Raw genomic sequence first — 25,613 nt, 5'->3', positions numbered from 1 at the left:
TTTTGAGGGTATCAGAAGGAGAGCCTCAGCTCCTTGCTGGGTATTAGCTGAGCTCACCCTCAGTTTCTTGCCATGTGGGTTTCTCTGGAAGGTGGCTTGCTTCATCGAAGTAAGAAAGAATCAGTAGACAGACTCTGTGACTCTGGACCCTCAACAGACTCTCAATAGAGAGATAGAAGTTATAATCTTATGTAACATAACCACAGAAATTACATCCCATCACCTTTGCTGTATTCTACAGCTTAAAATAAGTTACAGGTCCTGACCCAACTCAAGGGAGAGGATTCCACAGAGGTATGAACACAAGGGATAACTGGGCACCACTGTATATGTCCATTGGTATGCATAAGCGCACATGTCTATTAGATATAGACCCAAGAGTGGAGTTGCTGAGTTGCAGATTCAGCAGATGTTCAGCTTTAAAAGATTCTGCCAAACATTTTTCCAAAGTGCTGGTACCAATCTACACCCCCCAGCAGTGCATGAATACTTGAGTCAGAGCACATGCCTTCAAATATTATTCTCCCCTCTCTTCTTACAGAAGGAGTTTGACCAGGAGTTCCTTGGAACAGGAGGTCCTAAACCTGGCCCCTTGGCAGAATCACTAAGTTCCTGGGCTGCACCTCCAGACTTTCTGATTGTTGCATGGCTGGGATATAACCTGGAAGCTACACTCCGTGTGGTAAAGGTTCTTTGTTTTTCTTTTTGCTTTTCTTTTGAGACAGAGTCTCGCTTTGTCACTCAGGCTGAAGTGCAGTGGTACGAGCTCGGCTCACCGTGACCTCGGCCTCCCAAATTCAAGCGATTCCCCTGCCTCAGCCTCCCAAATAGCTGGGACCACAGGCACGCACCACCACATCTGGCTAATTTTTTGTATTTTTAGTAGGACGGGGTTTCACCCTGTTGGCCAAGCTGCTCTTGAACTCCGGACCTCAAGTGATCCACCCGCCTTGGGCTCCCAAAGTGCTGGGATTACAGGCATGAGCCACTGCATCTGGCCATTCTTTTCTTGTTCACCCAAGCATCCATGGTGCTCAGAGCAGTACCTGACATGTAGCCAACATTCAATAAGGATTTTTAAAAAATAAATGAATGAGTTTAGGGGCTGAGCATGGTGGCTCACGCCTGTAATCCCAGCCCTTTGGGAGGCTGAGGTGAGAGGATCATGTCAGCCCAGGAGTTTGAAACCAGCATAGGCAACATAGAGAGACCCTGCTTTTACAAAAAATAAAAAAGTTAGCTGGATGTAGTGGCACGCACTTGTAGTCTCAGCTACTCTGGAGGCTGAGGCAGGAGGATTGCGTCAGCCCAGGAGTTCAAGGCTGCAGTGAGCTATGATCATGCCACTGCACTCCTGCCTGGGTGACTTAGTGAGACCCCTGTCTCTTAAGATAAAATAAATGAATGGATGAATTTAGGACTATTGTCCAAGGAGACCTACTGGTGGCCTCAGGGAAGGTGTGAAACACTGAAATTGGGAGGAAGCTTTGATATGTCTGAGCCTATGTGTATTTTTCTGGAAAGAGGGCCCAGAGCCTTAACCAGACTTCTCCCCAACAAAGGTTAAGAGCCTCTGTGATTGGAGGTGGTCTGGGGTGGTTGATTTATCCTATAAAGAAACAGTTGGCCCTGGGGAAGGAGGCACCGGGGCTATGTACAAGGCTCTACGGTGCTTGGCAGGGTTCAGAAAGTGAGAAGAGAGACAGTCTCTGCCCTGGGGTGGCTTATAAGCTGACATCTCTGCTCACTTTGTCCTTTGATGTACAGTGGCTCTTTTGGCACATCTAGCTACTGCCTCGCCTCCTGTGCCCTCCCCGGTGTCTGTTTATTGAGTAGCAAATTCCAGAAGGCCTTGGTGGCCCTGAGTTTCCATCAACAACAAGTCAACATGATCCCTACCTTTTGAGAAAGCTGCTTCCAATCAACAGCAGGCCTCCCTGTTGGTCTAGTTTGAGATGACCTCAGCCCTTGTCATCTCTCTGGGTTTCTGGAGGTTTTGTAGCACCTCACTGCCGTCTGCGTTCTCTTCTCATTTCTTTTTTTTTTTTTTTTTTTTTTTTTTGAGACGGAGTCTCACTGTCATCCAGGCTGGAGTGCAGTGTTGCGATCTCAGCTCACTGCAACCTCCGCTTCCCGGGTTCAAGCGATTCTCCTGCCTCAGCCTCCCAAGTAGCTGGGATTACAGGTGCGCACCACCACACCTGGCTAATTTTTGTATTTTTAGTAGAGATAGGGTTTTACCATGTTGGTCAGGCTGGTCTTGAACTCCTGACCTCGTGATCCGCCCACCTTGGCCCCCCAAAGTGCTGGGATTACAAGCGTGAGCCACCGCGCCTGGCCAACAGTGCTCCTATCTTAGGCATTTTGGTTGTTGTTTCAGGTCATCCCCATCACTCGCTGCTGGTCTTCCTTTCTGAGGTGATCAGCCCCCTCACTCTGGCCATTTCTTCTCAGGTTTCCTGTGAATCATTTCATTTGGTCTGAATATGTCCAGTTTTTCCTCCTTCCTTACTGCACTCAACATAGACTCTCTTTTCTCCAGAACAACTGTTCGTTTCTTTCTGATGCTTTACCCACATCCTCGGCTTTCACCGTGTTTTCTGACCTCTCCTAAGAACTGATTGTTTTTTGAAACTTAAGTCTCAAAGATTGTCCCTTCTAATCTGGCTCTGAATTTGAATCATTGTCAAGAAACAAGGGGGACAGTAATGTTCCACAGTCAGCCTTCATGTTTCTTTGACTTTCACAGTGTGTTAAAATACTTTTAACTAGTTGATGGAGGACAGAGCCTCTTTCTGTGGAGTGACAAAGAGCCTGTATTAGTCCATTCTCATGCTGCTATAAAGAACTGCCCGAGACTGGGTAATTTATGAAGGACAGAGGTTTAATTGACTCACAGTTCTGCAGGGCAAGGGAGGCCTCAGGAAACTTATGATCATGGTGGAAGGGGAAGGAAACGCGTCCCTCTTAACATGGCAGCAACAAGGAGCAGTGCCAAGCAAAAGGGGAAAGCCCCTTATAAAACCATCACATCTCCAAGAACTCACTCACTACCAAGAGAACAGCATAAGGGTAGCCACCCTCATGATTCAATTACCTCCCACTGGGTCCCTTCCACGACATGTGTGGATTGTGGGAACTACAATTCAAGATGAGATTTGGTTGGGGACATTGCCAAATCATATCAGAGTCCAGTTCAAACTAGCTTCAGCATGAAAGCAAATTAACTGGTTATCATAAATAAAAAGTCTGCAGGGCCCAAGTGATGGCATCAGGCCTCAGTCTCTCTCTGGCTCCTCAGCCATGGCTTTTGACCACGTGGATCCAGCCTCAGACAGAATCTCTGTAGAATGGTCACAGAAAGACTGCCACAGCTCCAGCCCTTACATCTTCTCAGCTTTGAATCCCAAGGGGATGAGAGAGAATTTTTTTCCTAAGATGCTCCCAAAGGCCTCATGGCTTCTCATTTTCTCTGATTGAATCACAGGCCCATTTCTAAGCCAATTAGTGTGGTCCAGGGGACTGCTGTGCTCTGATTGGTCAAGCTTGAGTCACATGCCCATCCCTGCGGCCACAGATGGAGTCAACTCAACCGGGAAGAGACTGAGACTGGGCTGAGAATAGGAAAGGGGGTGGTCGCCAAAGGGGAATCATACATAACACTGTAATATTTTAGAAGAAAGGTGAATCGATATTGGGTGGCAGAAGCTTCAGGTGTCTCCTGCAGTGGCTAACACGTACAAATCACAATGACTTACTTTACAGTTTGGATTTATGTCTTTTCTGGGGAAATTGGAACATCAGGCAATACTTGGGTTCTGTTCCTGCACACAGAGCAACAATCTGTGAGGCGTGTGGAGAGGTTGCCCCCTCCAGGTACAGCCTGTGTCCTCCTTGTCCACCGCACTTATTCTTATTCCTTCCCTGTTGTATAACTGCTTCAGTTTTTACCCCTGATGAATTTTGATTATGTGGATCTGTTTATCCTACCAGAATGGAAGTGCCAAGAGTACAGGGGTCAAGTAGTTCTCCCTGGGTTCCCACAAAGTTCTGAGGTCAAATGCCTGGCCATTTAAAAAAAAAAATTCAACTTTTAGCTGGGGACGGTGGCTCATGCCTGTAATCCCAGCACTTTGGGAGGCCGAGGCAGGTGGACCACTTGAGGTCAGGAGCTCAAGACCAGCCTGGCCAACATGGTGAAAATGTCTCTACTAAAAATACAGAAATTAGTCGGGCGTGGTGGTGGGTGCCTGTAGTCCCAGCTACTCTGGAGGCCGAGGCATGAGAATCGCTTGAACCGGGGAGGCAGAGGTTCCAGTGAGCTGAGATCGCACCACTGCATGCTAGCCTGGGCAACAGAGTGAGACTCTGTCTCAAAAAAAAAAAAAAAAAAAAAAAATTCAACTTTTATTTGAGATACAGAGGGTAAATGTACAGGTTTGTTACATGGGCACATTGCACCCAGATAGTGAGCATAGTATCAAATAGGTACTTTTTCATCCCATCCCCCTACATCTTCCCCCTCAAGTAGTCTGCAGTGTTGACTGTTCCCATGTTTATGCTCATGTGGGCTCAATGTTTAGCTCCCACTCCTAAGTGAGAACATGTGGTATATGATTTTTCATTCCTTTGTTAATTTGCTTAGGATAATGGCCTCCAGTTGCAACCATGTTGCTGTAAAGGACATGATCTCATTCTTTCTTATGGTTACGTAGTATTCTGTAGTGTGTATGTGCCACATTTCCCTTATCCAATCCACCATTGATGGGCACCTAAGTTGATTCCATGTCTTTGCTATTATGAATAGTGCTGTGATGAACATAGGAGCATATGTGTCTTTTTGGTAAAATGATCTTTTTCTTTTTGGGTATATACCTGGCAATGGGATTGCTGGGTCGAATGGTTTTAAGTTCTGTTAAGTTCTTTGAGAAATCTCCAAACTGCTTTCCACAGTGGTGGCACTAATTTACATTCCCATCAACTGTGTATAAGTGTTCCCTTTTCTCAACAGCCTTGCTAGCTTCTGTTTTTTGTTTTTGTTTTTTTTGACTTCTTAATAATAGCCATTCTGACTGTTGTGAGATGGTATCTCGCTTTGGTTTTGATTTGCATTTCTCTCATAATTACAGATGATGAGCCTGGCCATTTTTGATCATCTCATTCCTTGCTCATTTTTAAATCTTTCTTTTAAAAACTGTTTAGTACAGAGTAGAATCAGTATCTGGGAGTTCCAACACTGATGTCCTTGGGCGGGAGGAAGTGTCTCCATCTACTATTTGTTCTTTCTGCTCACTCTTGCTCATACTGACTTGTTTCTCGGATAGTTAATTATTTGAATGTGATCTCAGTTTTGATTGAAATTGATCTGCGGGAGTCCTGAAGGGTCTGATTCCTGGCTGAGTTCCTCTAGGAAGGATTTGTGTTTGTTTCCTTTGGATGCCAAGGCTGCTATCAACCTGTGATCCCTTACATTTGCTTCCTCAGCTTGGAGTTTCCCCCTTGAATGCACGGAGTGTTAAACTAATTCCTAGACCCATGTGGTTACAAATCCTCAGGGTTAACAATCGTCATTATTATGGTGGCCATTGTTAATTTTCCCCTCCTGAACCCCTGCAGAGCCCATGGGATCCCTTTTCTGGCAGTGCAGAAAAATACCCTTAAAGCCCTCCCTTTCTCAGGATGTAGAGCACCTTTCAAGGTTCTGGCTTAATATGGGCGTTGTAGATTTTGCTAGCTCAGCTTGCAAAGGCCCGAGGTCTCACTTCTCATTTCCTGCACCTGTTAACTCTCCACACCGATGGAGGTGTTTATCCTCAGGAGTTCCTGGCTTCCTCATTTGCTTATACTTCGGTTATAGCTAGCTCTGCCTATGGTGTGTGTATGTTCCTTTGGGACTATTTACTTAAAAAAATTGGGTGTCTTCCAGCAGTCTCATTACTGGGTATATACTCAAAAGAAAATAAATCATTCTGCCAAAAAGACACATGCATTTGTGAGTTCATTACTGTGCTGTTCACTATAGCAAAGACATGGAATCAGCCCAGATGCCCATCAGTGGTCGGTAGATTGGATAAGGAAAATGTGATATATATACATTATGGAATACTATGCAGCCACAAAAAAGAATGAGATTGTGTTCTTTGCAGCAACATGGATGGAGCTGGAGGCCATAATCCTAAGCAAATTAACTCAGGAACATAAAACTAAATACTGCATGTTCTTACTTAGAAGTGGGAGCTAAGCATTAAGCACACATAGACATAAATATACAGGGACAATAGACCCTGTGGATTCCTAGAGATTGTGGGAGCAAGTGGGTTAAAAAACTACCCATCAGGGCCGGATGGTGTCTCATACCTGTAATCCCAGCACTTTGGGAGGCTGAGGTGGGCAGATCACAAGGTCAGGAGATCGAGACCATCCTGGCTAACACAGTGAAACCCCATCTCCACTAAAAATACAAAAAAATTAGCTGGGCGTGGTGGCATGCGCCTGTGGTCCCAGCTACTCGGGAGGCTGAGGCAGGAGAATTGCTTGAACCCAGTAGGCAGAGGTTGCAGTGAGCCGAGATCATGCCACTGCACTCCAGCCTGGGTGATAGAGCGACACTCCATCTCAAAGAAAGAAAGAAAAAAGTACTCAGCAGGTGGTATACTCACTAACAGTGTGGCAGGATCCATACTCCAAACCTCGACCTCATGCAATGTTACCATGTACAAATCTGCACACGTACCCACTGTGTCTAAAATAAAAGTTGAAACTAAAAAAAATGCTAGTAGTTTGGGGGCTGGAAGTAGCTAGAAATCAAATTAATCTTCACGTCTGCGTTAGAAATGTCTTATAGAAGAGAGTTATAGTTTTTAATGTAAACTAATTGCTTCTCTATGGAAAAAAATTGGAGTTTATAATGGAGTTTTTTGAAACATACAACACAAAAGTAGGGAAAAGAGTATCGTTAACCCCATGTACCCATAATCCAGCTTCAATACTTATCCAATCTTGTTTTATCGCTTTTTTCTTCCTTTTCGATTAACTTCCTTTTGGATCAACTTAAAATGCACTGTGTCATTTCATACATAAGTACTTCCTAACTAAAAGGAGCTTCCCCTGCTTTATGACATTATTTTCCGCCATGACATGATCACACTAACAATACTAGTGACAGTTCCTGAATATCATCTAACATCCATCCATGCTCACATTTTCTTGATTCCCTAAGAAATGTCGTTATATTGATAATTTGTTGACATCGGGATCTAGACGCCATCCACACATTGTGTTTGGTTGTTATGTCTTTGAAATATATTTTTGTTGTTGTTGTTGTTGAGACAGAGTCTCGCTTTGTCGCCCAGACTGGAGTGCAGTGGCCGGATCTCAGCTCACTGCAAGCTCCGCCTCCCGGGTTCACGCCATTCTCCTGCCTCAGCCTCCCGAGTAGTTGGGACTACAGACGCCCGCCACCTCGCCCGGCTAGGTTTTTGTATTTTTTAGTAGAGACGGGGTTTCACCGTGTTAGCCAGGATGGTTTCGATCTCCTGACCTTGTGATCCGCCCGTCTCGGCCTCCCAAAGTGCTGGGATTACAGGCTTGAGCCACCGTGCCCGGCCTGAAATATTTTTTATTCCATGACAGCATCCCCTACCTTCTTCATACCACGGATATGTTGGAGAAACTAGGTGTTTTGTCCTATAGAATATTCATACCCTAGATTTGATTGATTGCTTCTTCATAGTTTCAGTTAACTTATTCCACTCTTCCCCGTGTTTCCTGCAAACCAAGAGTTAAATCTTGAGGCCCGATGAGATTCGGTCTTGTTGTCGAGAACATCCCACAGGCAGGCTGTGTGTTCCTCCTCTAACACATCGTGAACATACAACATCTTGGTTGGCCCATTTTTAATGATGCCAAGATGGCTCAGTAGGATCAGTGCTGATAGAATGATCTGTCCATCATAAAGTTCCCATCAAATTTTTCTCCAGTGACTTTTAATTTTTATTTTTAATTTCTTTTTTGAGACAGAGTTTTGCTTCAACGTCCAGGCTGGAGTGCAGTGGCGAGATCTCGCCTCACTGCAACCTCCACCTCCTGGGTTCAAGTAATCCTCACACCTCAGCCTCCCAAGTAGCTGGGACTACAGGTGCACACCACCACGCCTGGCTAACTTTTTAACTTTTAGTAGAGACAGGGTTTCACCGTGTTGGCCAGGCTGGTCTCAAACTCCTGACCTCAAGTGATCCTCCTGCCTTGACCTCCCAAATTGCTGGGATTACAGGCATGAGCCACCAGGTCCAGCCAGTTTTTATTTTTAATTGTGGTAAAATACACATAACGTACAATTTACCAAGTGAACTACTTTTAGTGTACAGTTCAGTAGTGTTAAGTACATTTACATAATTGTGCAACCAACCTCCAGAACTTTTTCATCTTGCAAAACTGAAACTCTGTACCCACCAAACACTAGTTCTGTAATTCCCCTTCCTCTCAGGCCCTGAGAAATATTGTACTTTCTGTTTCTATGAGTTTGGCTATTCGAGATACTTCATACAAGTGGCATTACACAGTATGTGTGTTTGTGACTAGCTTATTTCACTCTGCATAATGTCCTCAAGGTTCATCATGTTGTAGCATGTGTCAGAATTTCCATCTGTTTTAAGGCTGAATAATATTTCATTGTATGCGTAGACCATATTTTGTTTGTCCATTCATTCATCAGTGGACACTTGGGCTTATCAACTTGTTTTATTTTTGTTTTTGTTTTTTTTTGAATTGAGTCTCCCTCTGTCACCCAGGCTGGAGTGCAGTAGCAAGATCTCGGCTCACTGCAACCTCCACCTCCCAGGTTCAGGCAGTTCTCCTGCCTCAGTCTCCTGGGTAGCTGGGACTACAGGCAAGTGCCACTATGCCCAGCTACTTTTTGTATTTTTAGTAAAGATGGGGTTTCACAATGTTGGCAAGGCTGGTCTTGAACCCCTGACCTCAAGTGATCCTCCTGCCTCAGCCTCCCAAAGTGTTGGAATTACCAGTACGAGCCACTGCGCCCAGTCTCATCAACTTTTTACGTAATAGTTTTAGCATTTTTTAAGGATCGTTTGTTGGCAAGGCTGGTCTCAAACCCCTGACCTCAAGTGATCCTGCTGCCTCATCCTCCCAAAGTGTTGGATTACTGATGTGAGCCACTGTGCCCAGCCTCATCAACTTTTTACCTAATAGTTTTAGCATTCTTTGAGGATCATTCCCTAGCTCCATTCTTTCCTTTGAGGTTGCAGAATAGTGATCTTTCTGATATTCCTTTGTTAATTATTGCTAGATTCTTCTTCATCAATAATTAATGAATTTTCTTCATCAACTATTATTATTATTATTTTTGAGACAAGGTCTCACTCTGTTGCCCAGGCTGGAGTGCAGTGGTGCTATCGTGGCTCACGGCAGTCTCAACCTCCTGAGCTCAAGCGATCCCTCCGTCTCAGCCTCCCAAGTAGCTGGGATCACAGGCACACATCACCACCCTCAGCTAACTTTTAAACTTATTGTAGAGATGGGGTTTCTCCGTGTTGCCCAAACTGATTTCAAACTCCTGAGCTCAAGCATCCTCCTGCCTAGGCCTCTCAAAGTGTTGAGATTACAGGCATGAGCCACTGCGCCAGGCCAATGTTATGTTTACCATAAAATACAGTTTGTTCAGGAAAGGCAGAATAAATGATGGGTTCTTTCCTTGTATGTAACAATATTCATAGTAACAAGCAACTTCCCAAAGTGACCAATGAGTTTTTAAAAGTATCATCAGGAATGTTTGATTTGGAATTATGTGGATGTGTTTCCATCCACTGAAGTCACCATTTGGTTTGATGCTCACATGGTGCCACCTCGGGGGGTACATTTGGGTTGGCTCTTGTATTGTTTGCTTTTCTGGGTGGAAAAAACTCAGTATTTCGTTATAATCATCTGTGTTTGTGAAGCATTAGTGTGGTCTTTAGGCAAACATCTTTTTACTCTGTTTTTCTTTCCTGTCCAAGGAAGCTGAGCGAGATGAACTCTAGAACCATTTCTCCTTAAAATTCTACTTTTGGTAGCCTTTTGTAGCATATAATTTAACTCACTTGATTCTCCTGGTCTTGTGGCCCAATGCAATAATCAACATTTCGTTTTTCAAACATGGAAATTACTACTCAGATGACAGTCTTTTTTTCTACTTCTCCATACTACATTCTCCCCCCGACCCCCCGCAGCCAGTAGACCTAAAGCTACAGTTTGTCCAGTTTTTAACCACGGGTATTTTGCCCCCTGACCCAGGGACCCAGAAGACTTTTGACAATGGTTCGGGACATTTTCGATTGCCACACCTGGGCAGTGCTTCTGGCATCTAGTGGTAGAGGCTAGGGATGCTGTAAACTTCCTATAAGGAACAGAGCAGCCTTCCACCTCCCCACGCCTTACCCAATGTCAATGTTACCCAGCCCAAAATGCCAACAGTGCCAAGGTTCAGAAACCCAGAGTTGAAGCAATACACAGAGATAAAATCATATTCCATTCAATTCAGTGTTTATTCAATGGAGGGGTGTATGACAATGTACACATCTACGAAACTGACCACACAGGAAGTAGAGCATGGGATAGTCTGCCTTCAACATACGCATAGGACTTAGTCAATGGTGTTCTTCTCCTCCCCCTCCTCTTCTGGTCTTATTCCTGGTTCCTATTTTGCCCCCTGAGACCTTTCTATTATTGGCCTAAGGGAAGATTAGTGGATGATTTTTACTACTTTCAGCCATTGGAAAAATTTTAGGCATTAAAACTTTTTTAACTGGAAAAATAAACATCAAAATCAAGGTTTATTCCAAATAGCAGCTAGAATGTTTGTCCTGATTTCTCCTTGCCAATTTTTTTTTTTTTTTTTTTTTTTTTTTGAGACCCAGTCTCACTCTGCCACCAAGGCTGGAGTGCAGTGGCACAGTCTCGGTTCACTGAAACCTCTACCTCCTGGGTTCAAGTAATTCTCCTCCCTCAGCCTCCCAAGTAGTTGGGATTACAGGCATGTACCACCACACCCAGCTCATTTTTGTATTTTTAGTAGAGATGGGGTTTCATCATGTTGGCCAGGCTGGTCTCGAACTCCTGACCTCAAGTGATCTGCTCACCTCAGCCTTCCAAAGTTCTGGGATTACAGGCGTGAGCCACCACGCCCAACTCCTCCTTGCCATTTTCATTGATTCAATGGATGTTTTAAATAAACTTAGGATTACCTTTTAAAGTCAATAAAATTATTGCCCTCATACGCCCCAACTTCTATAAAATGTGTATTCCTATTTCCTTTTCTCTACTGCATTTGTGCTGATTAAAACAAAAACAAAAACGAAAACAAAAAACCCAGTTGGTGCTAAATGAATGTACCATTTGTAACTTCTAGGATGGCATGCCCCTTCCTGTTCAAAAAATCAATTGGTGAATTAGTACTTTGAATCTGATTTTTTTTTTTTCTTTTGAGACGGAGTCTCTCACTCTGTCACCCAGGCTGGAGTGCAGTGGTGCAGTCTCGGCTCACTGCAAGCTCCGTCTCCCGGGTTCATGTCATTCTCCTGCCTCAGCCTCCTGAGTAGCTGGGATTACAGGCACGGGCCACCACACCTGGGTAATTTTTGTATTTTTAGTAGAGACGGGGTTTCACCATGCTGGCCAGGCTGGTCTGGAACTCCTGACTTCATGATCTACCTGCCTCAGCCTCCCAAAGTGCTGGGATTACAGGCATGAGCCACCGCGCCCGGCCTGAATCTGATGTTTAAAAGGTAACTAATTTGTCAGAAACCAAAAATGCAGCTTTCTCTCTCGCTTTTGGTTTAATTGTGAAAGCTGCAGCAATTAGGTGAGGTGGGGCATGTATTCACTGGCTTATGTCGAGTAAGCTGTCGCCCAGGGTGGAGTGCAGTGGCCGGGTCTCAGCACTGCAATCTCCCGCCTCAGGTGAGCTGGGTGGCTAGTTTTTTGTAGCATAGAGACGGGGTTTCACCATTAGCCAGGACTCGGCTTATGTCTCGCCTCCCAAAGTGCTGGGATTACAGGCTTGAGCCACCGCGCCCGGCTATACAATTTCTCTTATGAACACACATACTTGACTTGTCATACTTTCTCTAAAAAGTAAAAGAAAAGTCTTGTTATCATGTTATTGCACTCTTTATCTCTCTTTTATGCTTTGTTAAAATAGATGCCAATGAACTAGATGAATCACAATGAAATAAGATCTTTTCTAAGAACATTTTCTTCTTCTTAAAGATGTAATCCCAGCACTTTGGGAGGCCGAGACGGGCGGATCACGAGGTCAGAGATCGAGACATCCTGGCTAACAGTGAAACCCCGTCTCTACTAAAAAATACAAAAAAAATACTAGCCGGGCATCTTAGTCCCAGCTAATCCGGAGGCTGAAATACTAAACCTGGGAAGCAGTGACATTTTCCAGCCCGGGCGACAGAGCAAGACTCGTCTCAAAAAAAAAAAAAAAAAAAAAAAAAGTTCCTGCACAACTCCTAAATTTTACAAAGTATTGAAGCCCACAGGTGCGATGACTCATGCCTATAATCCCAGCACTTTGGGAGGCCGAGGCGGGCGGATCACTTGAGGCTAGGAGTTCAAGACCGCTCTGGCCAACATGGCGAAACTCCGTCTCTACTAAAAATAGAAAAAGTAGCCAGGTGTAGAAGCAGGAGGCTGTAATCCCAACTACTCAGGAGGCTGAAGCATGAGAATCGCTCAAGCCTAGGAGGTGGAGGTTGCGGTGAGCTGAGATTGCATCACTGTCCTCCAGCCTGGGCGACAGAGCAAGACTCTCCGTCTCAAAAACACAAACAAAAAAAAAAAAAGAAAGAAAAAGACTCCACAAAACAAAGTACTAAGCCTAGCTTATCTCTCAGAATCATGCTGTAGTATCTGATACTGTTTTTCTGATAAGATTTATAACCCCGAAAAAGTCACGCTATAATTTTTGCTTCTGAAACTGTATTCCAGTTGTTTTATTTTGTTACATACCTTTCATTGGTTTTAAGTATGCTTTTTCAATAGTCCAAAATTTCTCAGAGTCTATTTGAGTTTGTAAGTATTATACCATTATCTTTCCCACACCCTTTATATTACAGTTGCTACGTATCAGGTTTTTAATGAACAGATGTTGGGCTGAGAATGGATGGAGAAAAGGAGAAAGGAAGAGAAATGCATGTATACCATAACATGGAGAATTAGATTTATAGTTCTGGGATGGGGGAAGGGCAGAAAAACAGTCTTGACAGATTTTTAAAAGAAAAATGATAAGCAATGCAAGGATGACTGTTTCTTGCTTTTTTTCGATGGGGTCCACACTGAGTGGCCAGGCTGTATGATTGCAGTCCCCATGTCCAAGAGCATCTAGGAGAGGGCTTCTCAACCTCCACACTAGTGACATTTGGGGAAGGATAATTCTCTGCTGTGGGGACTGTCCCAGGCGTTGTAGGAGGGTTAGCAGGATCCCTGGCCTACTAGATGCCAGTAGCCTCTCCCCGACCACTGTCACATTGCCAAGTGCTGCCCAGAAGCAAAATCAGTCCTGGTGGAGAGTCCCTGACCTAAGGTGAAACAGAGAGTTCTGGTGTTGGTGCAACTGTTTAACAGCCTTCCTGGGAGCGGAGAATGTTTCATTGCACATGTTGCATCTGGGGGTTGGTTGGTTTGTATGGATGTATGTTCCATCTGATTGCCTTCCTGGAATATGCAGAGTTCCAGGGGCTGCGTGTCCCCTGGGGCACTGGTGTGGAGGAAACACACGTGGCAGGCAGCCTGGTTGGCCCTGAGGAAACCTTTGTTTTCAAGGCCTCTTGTGTAGGGATGTGTGTTCTGTCCAGTGGCTTTTCTGTACGGTTGCATCCACATACTCTTTTTTCCTCTGTCTCTCGGGGTCCTTTCCTCCCTCTCCTGGCCAACCTGCTCCACGGTATCTGAAGACAGCTGGTATCTGACTTCTCCATCCATTATTGGAGAATCTGAGATTGATGTGTTGCAGCTCACTGTCACATCTCAGCTTCAGGCATTCCCAGACATCATTTCCTAGATGCATTGCTACGAAGAGACAGGGACACAGCTTTCTCCTGTTAGCCTGCTGTGAAGGTACTTCTGAATGAGCTGGAGGTGACTAGAAAACCACCCCAGAGGGCAAACTGTCGTCCACACAGATGGCAAAAGCTCGGGGAAGCATCCACTCCTCTTCATGGTGGGGGCTGTCACGAGGGGTGCAAGCCTCCTTTCATAGGTACTTCCTGATGGTTGGGGCGGGGCAGTGGACCCAGGAAGGGCTGCAGTGGGTCTGAGAGCCAGGAGACCCCAGGCACCTGTGTCTGGCTTATCCTGGATCTACGGTCTTGACCGCCTTCTGCAAATTGTCAGGTGATGGGGTGATCTTAGTGGCTTGCCTTAGCTGGTTATCTGTGATCTGAATGCCACACAGTGAGAAGGCTAACAGATACTTTTTTTTTTGAGACGGAGTCTTGCTCTGTCGCCCAGGTTAGAGTGCAGTGGCGCGATCTCAGCTCACTGCAAGCTCCGCCTCCAAGGTTCACGCCATTCTCCTGCCTCAGCCTCCCGAGCAGCTGGGACTACAGGCGCCCGCCACCACGCCCGGCTAATTTTTTGTATTTTTAATAGAGACGGGGTTTCACCATGTTTGCCAGGATGGTCTGTATCTCCTGACCTCGTGATCCGCCCGCCTCAGCCTCCCAAAGTGCTGGGATTACAGGTGTGAGCCACCGCGTCCAGCCGCGAACAGATACTTTTACCCACAAGCTGTGGACTCTGGACAAGTATCTTGTCTGGACCCATTTCTTTCTGCTGTAGAAGGACTGTCTGGCTCAATCATCATTCCCTGTTGTGTGTTCTGGGAATGCTGGCCATGGAAAAAGGTTTGTGGGGAAAAAGGGCCTGTGTTTAATTGGTTGGGCAGGTGTTATGTCCTGCAGTACCTCCTTTCAGATTTATAATGCGCATGAGTATATGAGAGGTTTTCCGGAATTCTCTGCACCCAGATGCCCATGGGGCTTACTGCCTACTTTTCTCCAGTGTTACCCCCCAGAGGCTCTTCCTGATCACCCTGAAGGTGAGCCCCTCTCACCTCCTGTTCTTCACCTTGCTTTATTTTTCTTCTCATTTTCTGACATTATACTGTATACATATTTTTCATCCTCTGTTCTGGCTCCATCCAGAATGTCACCTCTGTGTCAGCAAGAACTTGGTCCATTTTTTTTTTCTTGCAGCGTTATCCAGAGCACCTGGTACATAATAGGTGCTGTCACTTTCCATCTCAGCTTCAGGCATTCTTGGACATCATTTCCGGGGCCAGCTGCATTGCTGCAAAGAGACAAGCACACAGCTTTCTCCTGCTGGCTGGTAGGTGCACAGCAAACATGTATTGAATGTGTAGACTTTGTTTAACTCAGGGATTTCCAGATGGATCTGATTAGGGACCTTTTCCACACCCACCCATTAAAATCCAGGAGAACGCACTTGAGGAATCGCCAGGAAATCAAAAGTCCTGACAGCTGTGGCCTCCTGAGATTCATTGTCTAAGGACGAGCTTCTTCTGAATGTGCTGACAACATGGCATCAGACTGAAAACCAAACCAAATGCACTGACTTGACCGCTCTCCATGACGGGGGACCCAAGCCCTGGGCCGGGCTGACCCTGGGGGCTGCCTCAGTTGGCCTTCGTTACACGGCCCGGCTGCTGTTTCCCTGAAGCCAGCTTTCTGTGAAGATGCCGCACAGACTTCTGGCGTTTGGTGAATTTTCTCTGAATGCACTTGTAGAAGTGAGTGTGAGGCTTATGCCAGGAGAAGTGCTTAGATCTCAGGTCAGTTTTCTGTCCGACTGTGGCTTTGTCACAGCTGCACTGCCCTCCCTTCCTCCCTCCCTTCCCTCCCTCCCTTCCTTCCCTCCCTCCCTCCCCCTCCCTTCCCTCCCTCCCTTCCTTCCCTCCCTCCCTCCCTCCCTCCTTCCTTCCCTCCCTCCCTTCCTTCCCCCTTCCCTCCCTCCCTTCCTTCCCTTCCTCCCTCCCTTTCTTCCCTCCCTTCCTTCCTTCCCTCCCTCCCTGCTGAGGAGTCTGTGTCAAACCTGGTTGGAAGAGTAATTCCCAGGCCCAGATGTTTTCCTAACAAGCTCCAGTGGACAGGGAAGGGATGACAGGCACCGAGTCACCTTCTTATGTCAAGATTGGCAGCAGTGACTAAAGTGACTAAAGGGAAGGGAGGGATGGAGGGATGGAGGGAAGGTCGGAAGGGAGGGAGGGAAGGAAGGGAGGGAGGGATGGAGGGAAGGTCGAAAGGGAGGGAGGGAAGGAGGGAAGAAAATGTGGCACATGTACACCATGGAATACTATGCAGCCATAAAAAAGGATGTTTGTGTCCTTTGTAGGGACATGGATGCAGCTGGAAACCATCATTCTCAGCAAACTATCACAAGAACAGAAAACGAAACACCGCATGTTCTCACTCATAGGTGGGAACTGAACAATGAGATCACTTGGACTCAGGAAGGGGAACATCACACACTGGGGCCTATCATGGGGATGGGGGAGGAGGGAGGGATTGCACTGGGAGTTATACCTGATGTAAGTGACGAGTTGTTGGGTGCTGACGAGTTGATGGGTGCAGCACACCAACCTGGCACAAGTATACATATGTAACAAACCTGCACGTTATGCACATGTACCCTAGAACTTAAAGTATAATAATAAAAAAAAAAATGATTGGGAGGAAAGAAAAGAACTAGAGTCTTCTGGTTCTTAGCTTCTCCTTTTTTTCCTCTCCTTCCCTTCTCTTTCCCTTTCTTTTCCCTTCCCTTTCCTTTCCCTCCCTCCCTCCCTTCCTTCCTTCCTCTCTCCCTCCCTCCTTCCCTCCCTGCCTTCCTTCCCTCCCTTCCTTCCTTCCCCCTTCTATTTATCTTCCTTCTATCCTTCTTCCTTTTTTTCCTTTCGTCTTTTCTTTTCTAGTCCAAGGAGAAAGAGAGAGTCTTGAGGATGATAATGATAGCTCTGAATCAATAAACAAACAGGACAAATGTGCTTTGGGGAATTTTGACTGAAGGTGCCCTCCTGTTTTGACAGGTGGTTTTAACTCAATACTGCACAGAACTTCCTTGCCTCGAGGCACTATTTAGGACTCCAAACCTGTGGTTAAGGTTTCCAGCTAACATTCTTTCTGCCTTCATTTTAGAAAGAGGTGAGTCTATGCTTTATATTGTGTATACCACATGTCCATTATAATCCTCTGAATAATATTAATAATTTTATGCTTGATCATTTCCACACATACAAGCAGGAGTCCTAAATGCTATTTCCATTGCGCTCCTCTCTGTGGGAAGAGTCGTGAAGTGTTGAGGCCAAAGGGAGGCTGATCTCTAGTGAGTTGAAGATTGAGCTCTGTCTTGGTTTCCTATGAACTCTCTAATAAATTATTACAAACTTGGTGACCAATAACAACAGAGACTTGTTCTCTCACAGTTCTGGAGGGCAGAAGCCCAAAATCATATCAACTGGCCTGACATCAAGGTGTCAGCAGGGGGCTGCATCCTTCAGGGGCTCTAAGGGAGAATGCATCCCTTGCTTCTTCCTGATTCTGGTGTCTGCCAGCCTTCCTGGACTTGTAGATTCATCACTCCCATCTCTGCCTCTGGGATCACATTGCCTCCCCTCTTCTGTGTATATACTCTCCTCCTCTTTTGCTTGTGAGGACATTTGTGGTTGGCATTAAGGGCCCACCTGGCAAACCCAGGACAATCCCATCATCTTCAATCCTTAATTTAATCACATCTGCAAAAACTTTACCCTTGAGGCAGGAGAATGGGGTGAACCCGGGAGGCGGGGCTTGCAGTGAGCTGAGATCCGGCCACTGCACTCCAGCCTGGGCAACAGAGCCAGACTCCGTCTCCAAAAAAAAAAAAAAAAAACAAAAAACAACAAAAAAAACACTTTACCTTACAAGGTAATATTCACTGGTTCCAGGGATTAGGGTCTGATGCCTTTAGGAACCCCCAATCAGCCCACCCAAGCCTCACAACTCCTTCTCCCCCATGGAGGGTCTAGACTCGGGAGACACCCCAAAAGGTGTCTACCAGAAGCCAGATTGAGAGCTCTTCCAGAAAGTCATTTGTCAACTCATCTGGGTCCTTGCTCTTCTCTTCTATTTTCCTCCCATTTATCCTCTGGTTGGGAAGAAGCACAGGAAGTAACAGGAAAGCAAGCCCAGCCCAGAGACATGAGACGCAAAGAGCCACGGGTCGGCTCAGGACTGAGCCGGGGAATGGACCAGGCCTCTGGGTGTCCCATGCCACAAAGCCAATCCCAACATCTCGCCTTTTAATAATGCATTGCATAAGGAAAGTGAAAGTGTCGAACTTTAGTCACTGCTGCCAATCTTGATCTAAGAAGGTGACTCGGTGCCTGTCATCCCTTCCCTGTCCACCGGAGCTTGTTAGGAAAACATCTGGGCCTGGGAATTACTCTTCCAACCAGGTTTGACACAGACTCCTCAGCAGGCTGGCTCCATGCCCACCAATAGCAGGAAGGCTTCCTTTGGACTTGGGTCTGTTTTCCCAGACACTCACTTCACGGTCAAGACCCTGACCCCAGAGGTCTCCATTCCCCTCCTACGTCCCATCTTCAACAGTGTGCGATCCCCTGGGCATTTCTTATTCATTGCACTGCTTTGCTGGGCTGCACAGACTCACTTTCCTCCTCCAGGGGGACATGCTCACCCACCCCCAACATTTACATAGCCTGTCAGTTCTGGGGGCAGAGGACAAGCTGCACTGAGCTCCCTCCTGGGCCAGTTCTCAGGAGAGGAAGATAGGAAGGATGCCTAGACAGGTAGAAAGCTGCTGTTCAAACAACCAGAACTTTATTATGGGCACATGGGTTGACAGGGCCAACCTCTGAACTTGAGAAGTGCAAGTCTTCATTCAAAGTCTGGAAAAGCTCTTTACACTGAGCTGTATGGGGAGTGTGTAACTCAGGCCTTGGAGCCAGGCAACCTGGGCTCAAACCCCAGCTCTACCGCTTACTAGCAGTGTGACACAGGGTGCTTACATTAACCTAAAGCCTCTGTGAACTGACTTGCAGAATGGCATTATTACAAGACTTGGGTCCAGACGACATGGGGTGATGTGTGAAATGCTTAGCACAACACTGGGCATAACTATTCAGTACATATTAGCTATTATTATTGCCATTTTTCCCTAAGAAAGTCAGTATTGGAAGAGCTGCTAAAGTAACTCAGCACCCAAATGTACCACATATAAAATATTTTATTATAAAAAGCTCCATTGCATGGCATTTCAAAAAGAACAGAACATTTCCTACAGTTTTCCTTTTTTTTTTTTGCTGTTATACAGAAGAGACTAGTTAAATGTACCAATTAAGACTATTATGCATCACATGCCTAAGTTCATCAGGCCTTAAGCCCTCAAAGAACGACAGCATCAGGGGCTCTGCGAGAGCAGCCACCTGAGCCTCACCGCTTAGTTCACAAAACAGCCCTGTGTCCTTTCTACAAAGCCAGGTCGTATTTCCTACCCACGGTTCAGGACTCCAGCGTAGACAGCAAACACAAAACTTGTTTCCTTTTTGAAACAAAACAGTCCTATTAGAAGCAAAACAAACAACCACAATCTAAACCAGCCGCGAGGAACCCTTTCCTAGCTGGAAAGGAGAATGTGTCACCTGTGATTCGGAGCGAAGAGGATGGGGAGATGCCTGCGCCACACGCTTGAATGTGGTCCACAGATTCACCAGCTCCAAGGCAGCATCTCCTTCCAAAGCACCTGCAGCAGGAGGCTGTGTGGGGCAACAAAGTCACTCCTGATACAGAGAATCCCCCCCACCATCCAAATGGCTCCGTGCACAGCTGGCCCCTCCGCTTCTCAACCGTGGCTCACGTGGCTTTGTTAGAGTCTTGGGGGCGAAAGGTGTGAGAGACAGGAGGGAGCGTGGCTCAAGTGGGGCCATTCAATCGGGCGGCCGGGTGTCGGGGGCCTTCTCCTGGACTTCATCATACTGCGGTGGAGGAGTCAAAGGCTCTATCGAGGGAGGAGGGATGTTTTTGTCCGGGAGGTTGATCCTAAAGTCTTTGAGGTGAAGCTTTTCAGATTTAATCCTTCGAACTTTCAGCGGTTTCAGTCGTTTGGCCAACTTAGAGTTCTGCCTGTCAGGGGGGTTCCCAGGGCTGGCCTCCACATCTGCCCTGGTGGATGTGGGGGTGGTCTCGTCAAGCCCCGTCAGTGACTCATAGGATGGGAGAGAGATGCTCAGCCTCGGGTTCCGCTCCTCTCCCCTTGCTTCTGAGTAGTTTGTGTTCATCACTTCCTCGTAGCTGGGGACATAGTACCTTGAGGCAGCCTCCTCCTCCTCCTCTTCCTCCTGGCTGCAGGAAGACACACAGACAGGGAGAGTGTTAGCCTGCACACAAGTCATTCAAAATCCCAAAGAGATGGGCTCCAAAGAGTCCACACACAGCAGCCTTGTAAATAACAAATGGGTCTTAGAGGCAATAAAAGCGAACACTGCAAGTGTTTACTGTGAGCTAAAAGTGCTTTAACAAATATGAAGCAATTTCAGACTCCTAACAACACTATGAGTTAAGTACTATTCATGCAGGACAGGTGAGTCCCCAAATTGGGGCTTAGCTTGGGAGGGATCTTGGCTTTATCTAGGAAGGAATTCAAGGGTGAGCCAGTGATGTTAGATCACATCCCTTTTGGCTGTTTTTTTTTTTTTTTTTGAGACGGAGTCTTGCTCTGTCGCCCAGACTAGAGTGCAGTGGTACGATCTCAGTTCACTGCAAGCTCCGCCTCCCGGGTTCACGCCATTCTCCTGCCTCAGCCTCCCAAGTAGCTGGGACTACAGGCGCCCGCCACCACGCCTGGCTAATTTTTTGTATTTTTAGTAGAGATGGGGTTTCACCGTGTTAGCCAGAAAGGTCTCTATCTCCTGACCTCGTGATCCACCTGCCTCAGCCTCCCAAAGTGCTGGGATTACAGGTGCGAGCCACCGCGCCCGGCAGACCACAATTCTTTATTGAAGGGCACTACTCCTTGTGGAGAAGGGCTAACTCATAGGCAGTACGCCTCGAGTCAGCCACATAGGGGCTCTTGGAAATTGTATGTATACCCACTTTTAGTCACATGCAAATTAAGGGGTGGGTTAATGCAAATTGAGGAGCAAGCTATTTAGAACTTCCTAGGAAAGGTCACTTCTGGGTCGTTACCATGGAAAGGGATGGTAACTGCCGGGTCGTTGTCATGGCAATTGTAAACTGTCATGGCACTGGTGAGAGTGTCCCATGCTGATGAGCAATGAGAGCAGCCAGGGATCACCCTCATTGCCATTTGCTGGCTTTGGCTAGTTTTTTTTTTTAACCTTATCTCATCTGGACCACATCCTGTTTTGGTCAGCAGGGTTATGACCAGAAAACAAGTCCTGCCTGTTTTCTATCTCACTATTACTTTACCCAATTTATAGATGGACTGAGATACATCAAGATTAAGTGACTTGGTCAGACCTTTAGGAAATGGGAGGGTAGGAAGTGAACACTATACTCTCAACTACTCCACCATGTTTTATCTGGGCGTTAAACCTCCTTTGCCTTATTTAAGCCTTTCCCACTTAGCGACATGCTGGGTGAGCTATTCCAATGCTCAGCTGGGTCCTTTGGCCAAAGGCAACACAAAAATGTACAAAGTTGCAACCAACTTTCAGTAAAATGGTTGTTCCCAGGTAGAGAAAGAATATCTGAAATATAACATTTATGTGTGTCTCAAATTATTCTGTCATTTTATCTTCCAAGTTTATCCCAAGACTCAAAAAGATCAGGTCCTCTCAGCCTTATTCTCATTTGACTGTTGAAAGAGAAAACCAAAAAGTCAGGATATTTTCTACACATTTGTCAGAATTAACGCCACTAGCCACTTTTCAGGACCCTATACTTGAACTTGTGGCGTGATCATGGCCAACATCAGAAACCTCAAAGTCTGCCTTGGTTTTCCTCCCACCCTCCTTTAGGAATGAACTCAAATGTGCTCACAGCTAGGGTGGGGAATGATGAGTGATTGATATTCCTGCTTTGTTCTTTTCTATATTTCTCAAGTTTTCTAGAATAAGCATGTGTGATTGTTAATTTTAGGTGTCAACTTGACTGGCCATGGTTGCCCGGATTAAACATTGTGAGAGTGAGGGTGTTTCTGGAAGATATTAGCATTCAGCTCGGTGGGCTCTGTAAGGCAGATTCCCCTCCGCAGTGTGGTGGCACCATGCAACCCACGGAGGTCCTAGATAAACCAAAAGTCAGAGCAAGCAGGAATTTGACTCATTTCTCCCTACCTCGCTGCTTGAGCGGGGACATTTCATTTCATCTTCTCCTGCTCTCAGCCTAGGATTTATACCCTCACCTCCCCTCGTTCTCAGTCAGGCCTTCAAACTCAGAATGAAGTATACCCATTGCTTTCCTGGGTCTGCAGCTTACAGATGGCACAGTGTGGGACTTTTTGGCTTCCGTAATCCCGGGAACCAATTCCTCATAATAAATCTCCATTAAAAATATATATAGATATCCCCCTGGTTCTGTGTCTCCCGGAGAACCCTGGCCAATACAGCATGTATTATCTTATCGGAAAATGAGTTTAATTTGGGAATTGTATTTATACCCATTTACACCCACTTTCAATTACGTGCAAAAGTAAGAAGTGGGTTAATGCAAATTGAAGGGCAAGCTATTTAGAACATTCTAGGAAAGGGACGGTAACTTCCAGGTCATTCCCATGGAAAGGGGTGGTAACTGGTAACATTGGAGGGCAGAAATCACTTCAATATAATGAGATTTTCTTTTTTCTTCTGGCGTACACCCACAAGGGGCATTGCTGAATCATTTGGTAGCTCTATTTTGAGTTTTTTGAAGAACCTCTAAACTTCTCCATAGTGGCTGCACTGATTTCCATTCCCACCATTAATGTACAAGGGTTTCCTTTAATCCATATTAAATTAAGAACAATTCCCTTCCCACTATAAAGATAAGAAATGCTTGTAGAAAATTCAAACAACACAGAAACATCTAATGAAGAAAAGAAAAACATCCCGAATCCTTCTACCTGGAGGCAAACCACTGTAACATTCTGGTGTACACCGTTCCTACCCCTCTCCGGTCCCACAGCCACAACATTTGATGGGACCAGAACCTGACCAAAGATGCTGTATTATATCCTCCTGTTCTCACTGTTGTGAATGTGGTCCCACATTACCAAATATAGATCAACAGTGGCTGCATAGAACGCCATTGAAGAGGTACGTCATCATTTAACTCGGTAGGTGGTTTTTTAGGTTGTTTCTAAGTTTTTGTTATCCTAAACAATGATCTGATAAATATACTGGTACAAACTCTTTTGCACTTGTGGGACTGTCTCCCAGGGATAAACTCTTATAAATAGAATCAATATGCACATCTTCAGTACTGCCCCTTATGATGAAACTCTTGAGAAAGTTTCTGTCAGTCAACATTTCATCAGCAATCCATCTTCCCTACAACTCTCCAACAGTAGGGGCTGTCTATCTTGATCAATATGACAGGCAAAAAATAAAAATAAAAAAAGAAAAGACATCCTTTTGCTTGCATTGCATGGCTAATGAAGTTGAACATCTATTGGTTGAACATCTATGGAATATTCATAACCTTTGTCTGTTTCCCATTGGCATATTCATCTTACATATTCATTTGTGAGAGCTCTTTTTATAATAGGGATATCAACTATTGTCATATGTTCCCCAAGGTATCACTTATCTTTTAAATTTGTTGGTGGCATTTTTGCTCAAATGGAAAATTGCTTCCCAGCCATTTCAAATTAAAGCATACACACAGCATGCTGGGGTGAAGGGACAAGAAAATGTGCTGGCCACCCCAAGCCTTCTTCAGCGACCCTGGGCAGGTCAAAATGTTGGTTCACTTAAGAGTAATGGCCTCCAGCTCTATCCAAGTTGCTGCAAGAGACATTTTTTTTTTTTTTTTTTTTTTTTTTGAGATCCACTTTGTCGCCCAGGCTGGAGTGCATTGGCGCTATCTCAGCTCACAGCAACCTCCACTCCCCCAGGTTCAAGCGATTCTCATGCCTCAGCGTCCCAAGTAGCTAGGACTATAGGCATGTGCCTCCACACCCAGCTAATTGTTGTATTCTTAGTAGAAACGGGGTTTCACCATGTTGGCCAGGCTGGTCTCAAACTCCTGACCTCAAGTGATTCACCCGCCTTGGCCTCCCAAAGTTCTGGGATTACAGGAGTGAGCCACTGCACCTGGCCCAAAAGACAGTATTTTGTTCCTTTTTATGGCTGAATAGTATTCCATTATGTAAAAATATTGTAATAAAATTTTAAAAAAATCTTGGTTTACCTGTAATCCATTTGTGCCATGCTGTTTGGGAAGCTCTGGTAGAAAAGTCTAAAGTTATCTGTAAAATGATAAACTGTTTTGACAGAGCCTTCATGGGCGAACAGGGGACAATAAAGCCTTGTAGATGAGAGTCTTCTCACCACGGAAAAGTGTGAGCATGTGCGTGCATGCGTGTGTGCCCATCCCAGATCCGGGAAGGGAAGGGGACAGTCAGGCCTCACCTGTCTTCCTCCTGGGCGTGAGGCCCAGCGCCTGTCGGGTGCTGGACATGGGCCAGGTCCTCGCCCTGCTGCTGCTTCCTCTTGTCCCTGATACTCAGGCAGATGGAAAGCAGCAGCAGCATCACCCCGGCCCCGACCAGCACGTAGGCCACGGAGAAGGTCTTGCTCTTGAGGATGCCGCCACCCACCTCGGTCTTGTTGCTGCCCTGAGCTGTTGGCTTCTCGGCCGCGCTGAAGCCAGGTACTAGGTTCCACATGGCCATGATCACCCCAAGGACCAGCATCCCCAGGCCGATAGCAGTCAGTGCATAGTGGGAGCCGTTGGCCTTGGACTGGGCCATTGTGTCAGTGGGAGAAGGGCGAGGCCCAGTTCCAAGAAAGAAAATAAATATATAAAAAGCAGTAGTCACAACAAAAACACCTTAAATGGACTCCACAAAATCTCTCGCCCCACACTAGAAAAATATCAGCTGAACTCCCGCGGGATGGTTCCAAGCAATCGCGAGACCTCCCGTGTGGATGGCTGTGGCGGAAGGGCCTGGAAGGAAAGCAGAAAGAGCAGAGAGGACCATCAGTTCCGATTCCAGACGCTTTGTGAACGTGGCGGCTCTGCTCTTGAAGGAGTTAAGCAGCAGCACCGAGCACGCCGGCTCTGGCTGGGCTTCGCCTTTGATGCATTCCAGATGTCTTACGTGCTCAGGCTCCTCGTGCCAGGCTGCAAGAAGGGAGGCCGCCCCCGCTACTCCCTGAAAAGGAAAAGCCAGACCTTTCCCTGCAGGAGGCCAGAAAGGTTGGAGCTCAGGTCATTAAAACATTGTGTGGAATTTAATGAAGTGCAGTAAAATCTCAGCTCTTGCTGGAGGCTGCTAGGAGAGTGAGCGATGGGATGAATGGGCTACAATCGATGGTTGTAACAGACTCACCTGGGGGACAGGGCCTCAGCTAATGGTATGACCAGGCCAAA

At 46.1% G+C, this 25,613-nt stretch overlaps 1 protein-coding gene across 2 annotated transcripts in view; it reads right to left on the bottom strand.

Annotated features, from left to right (window-relative positions):
• Positions 1 to 19,287: 19,287 nt before the first annotated feature.
• The window catches only part of TMEM51 (transmembrane protein 51), a 70,964-nt gene continuing 64,638 nt past the window's right edge, over positions 19,288 to 25,613 (bottom strand). The window contains exons 3-4 of one of the 2 annotated variants that reach the window (XM_050788926.1): positions 24,650 to 25,187; positions 19,288 to 20,420 (exon numbers count right to left, since the gene is read on the bottom strand). In XM_050788926.1, coding sequence (XP_050644883.1) covers positions 20,006 to 20,420; positions 24,650 to 24,990 — 756 coding nt within the window. In that variant the 5' untranslated portion in view covers positions 24,991 to 25,187 and the 3' untranslated portion in view covers positions 19,288 to 20,005. The remainder of the gene's footprint in view (positions 20,421 to 24,649; positions 25,188 to 25,613) is intronic. The other variant, XM_050788934.1, reaches the window with a different exon arrangement.

The sequence above is a fragment of the Macaca thibetana genome, chromosome 1 (assembly GCF_024542745.1).
Source record: "Macaca thibetana thibetana isolate TM-01 chromosome 1, ASM2454274v1, whole genome shotgun sequence".
Taxonomy (NCBI): domain Eukaryota; kingdom Metazoa; phylum Chordata; class Mammalia; order Primates; family Cercopithecidae; genus Macaca; species Macaca thibetana.
This window is presented reverse-complemented; position numbering and strand designations above follow the sequence as displayed.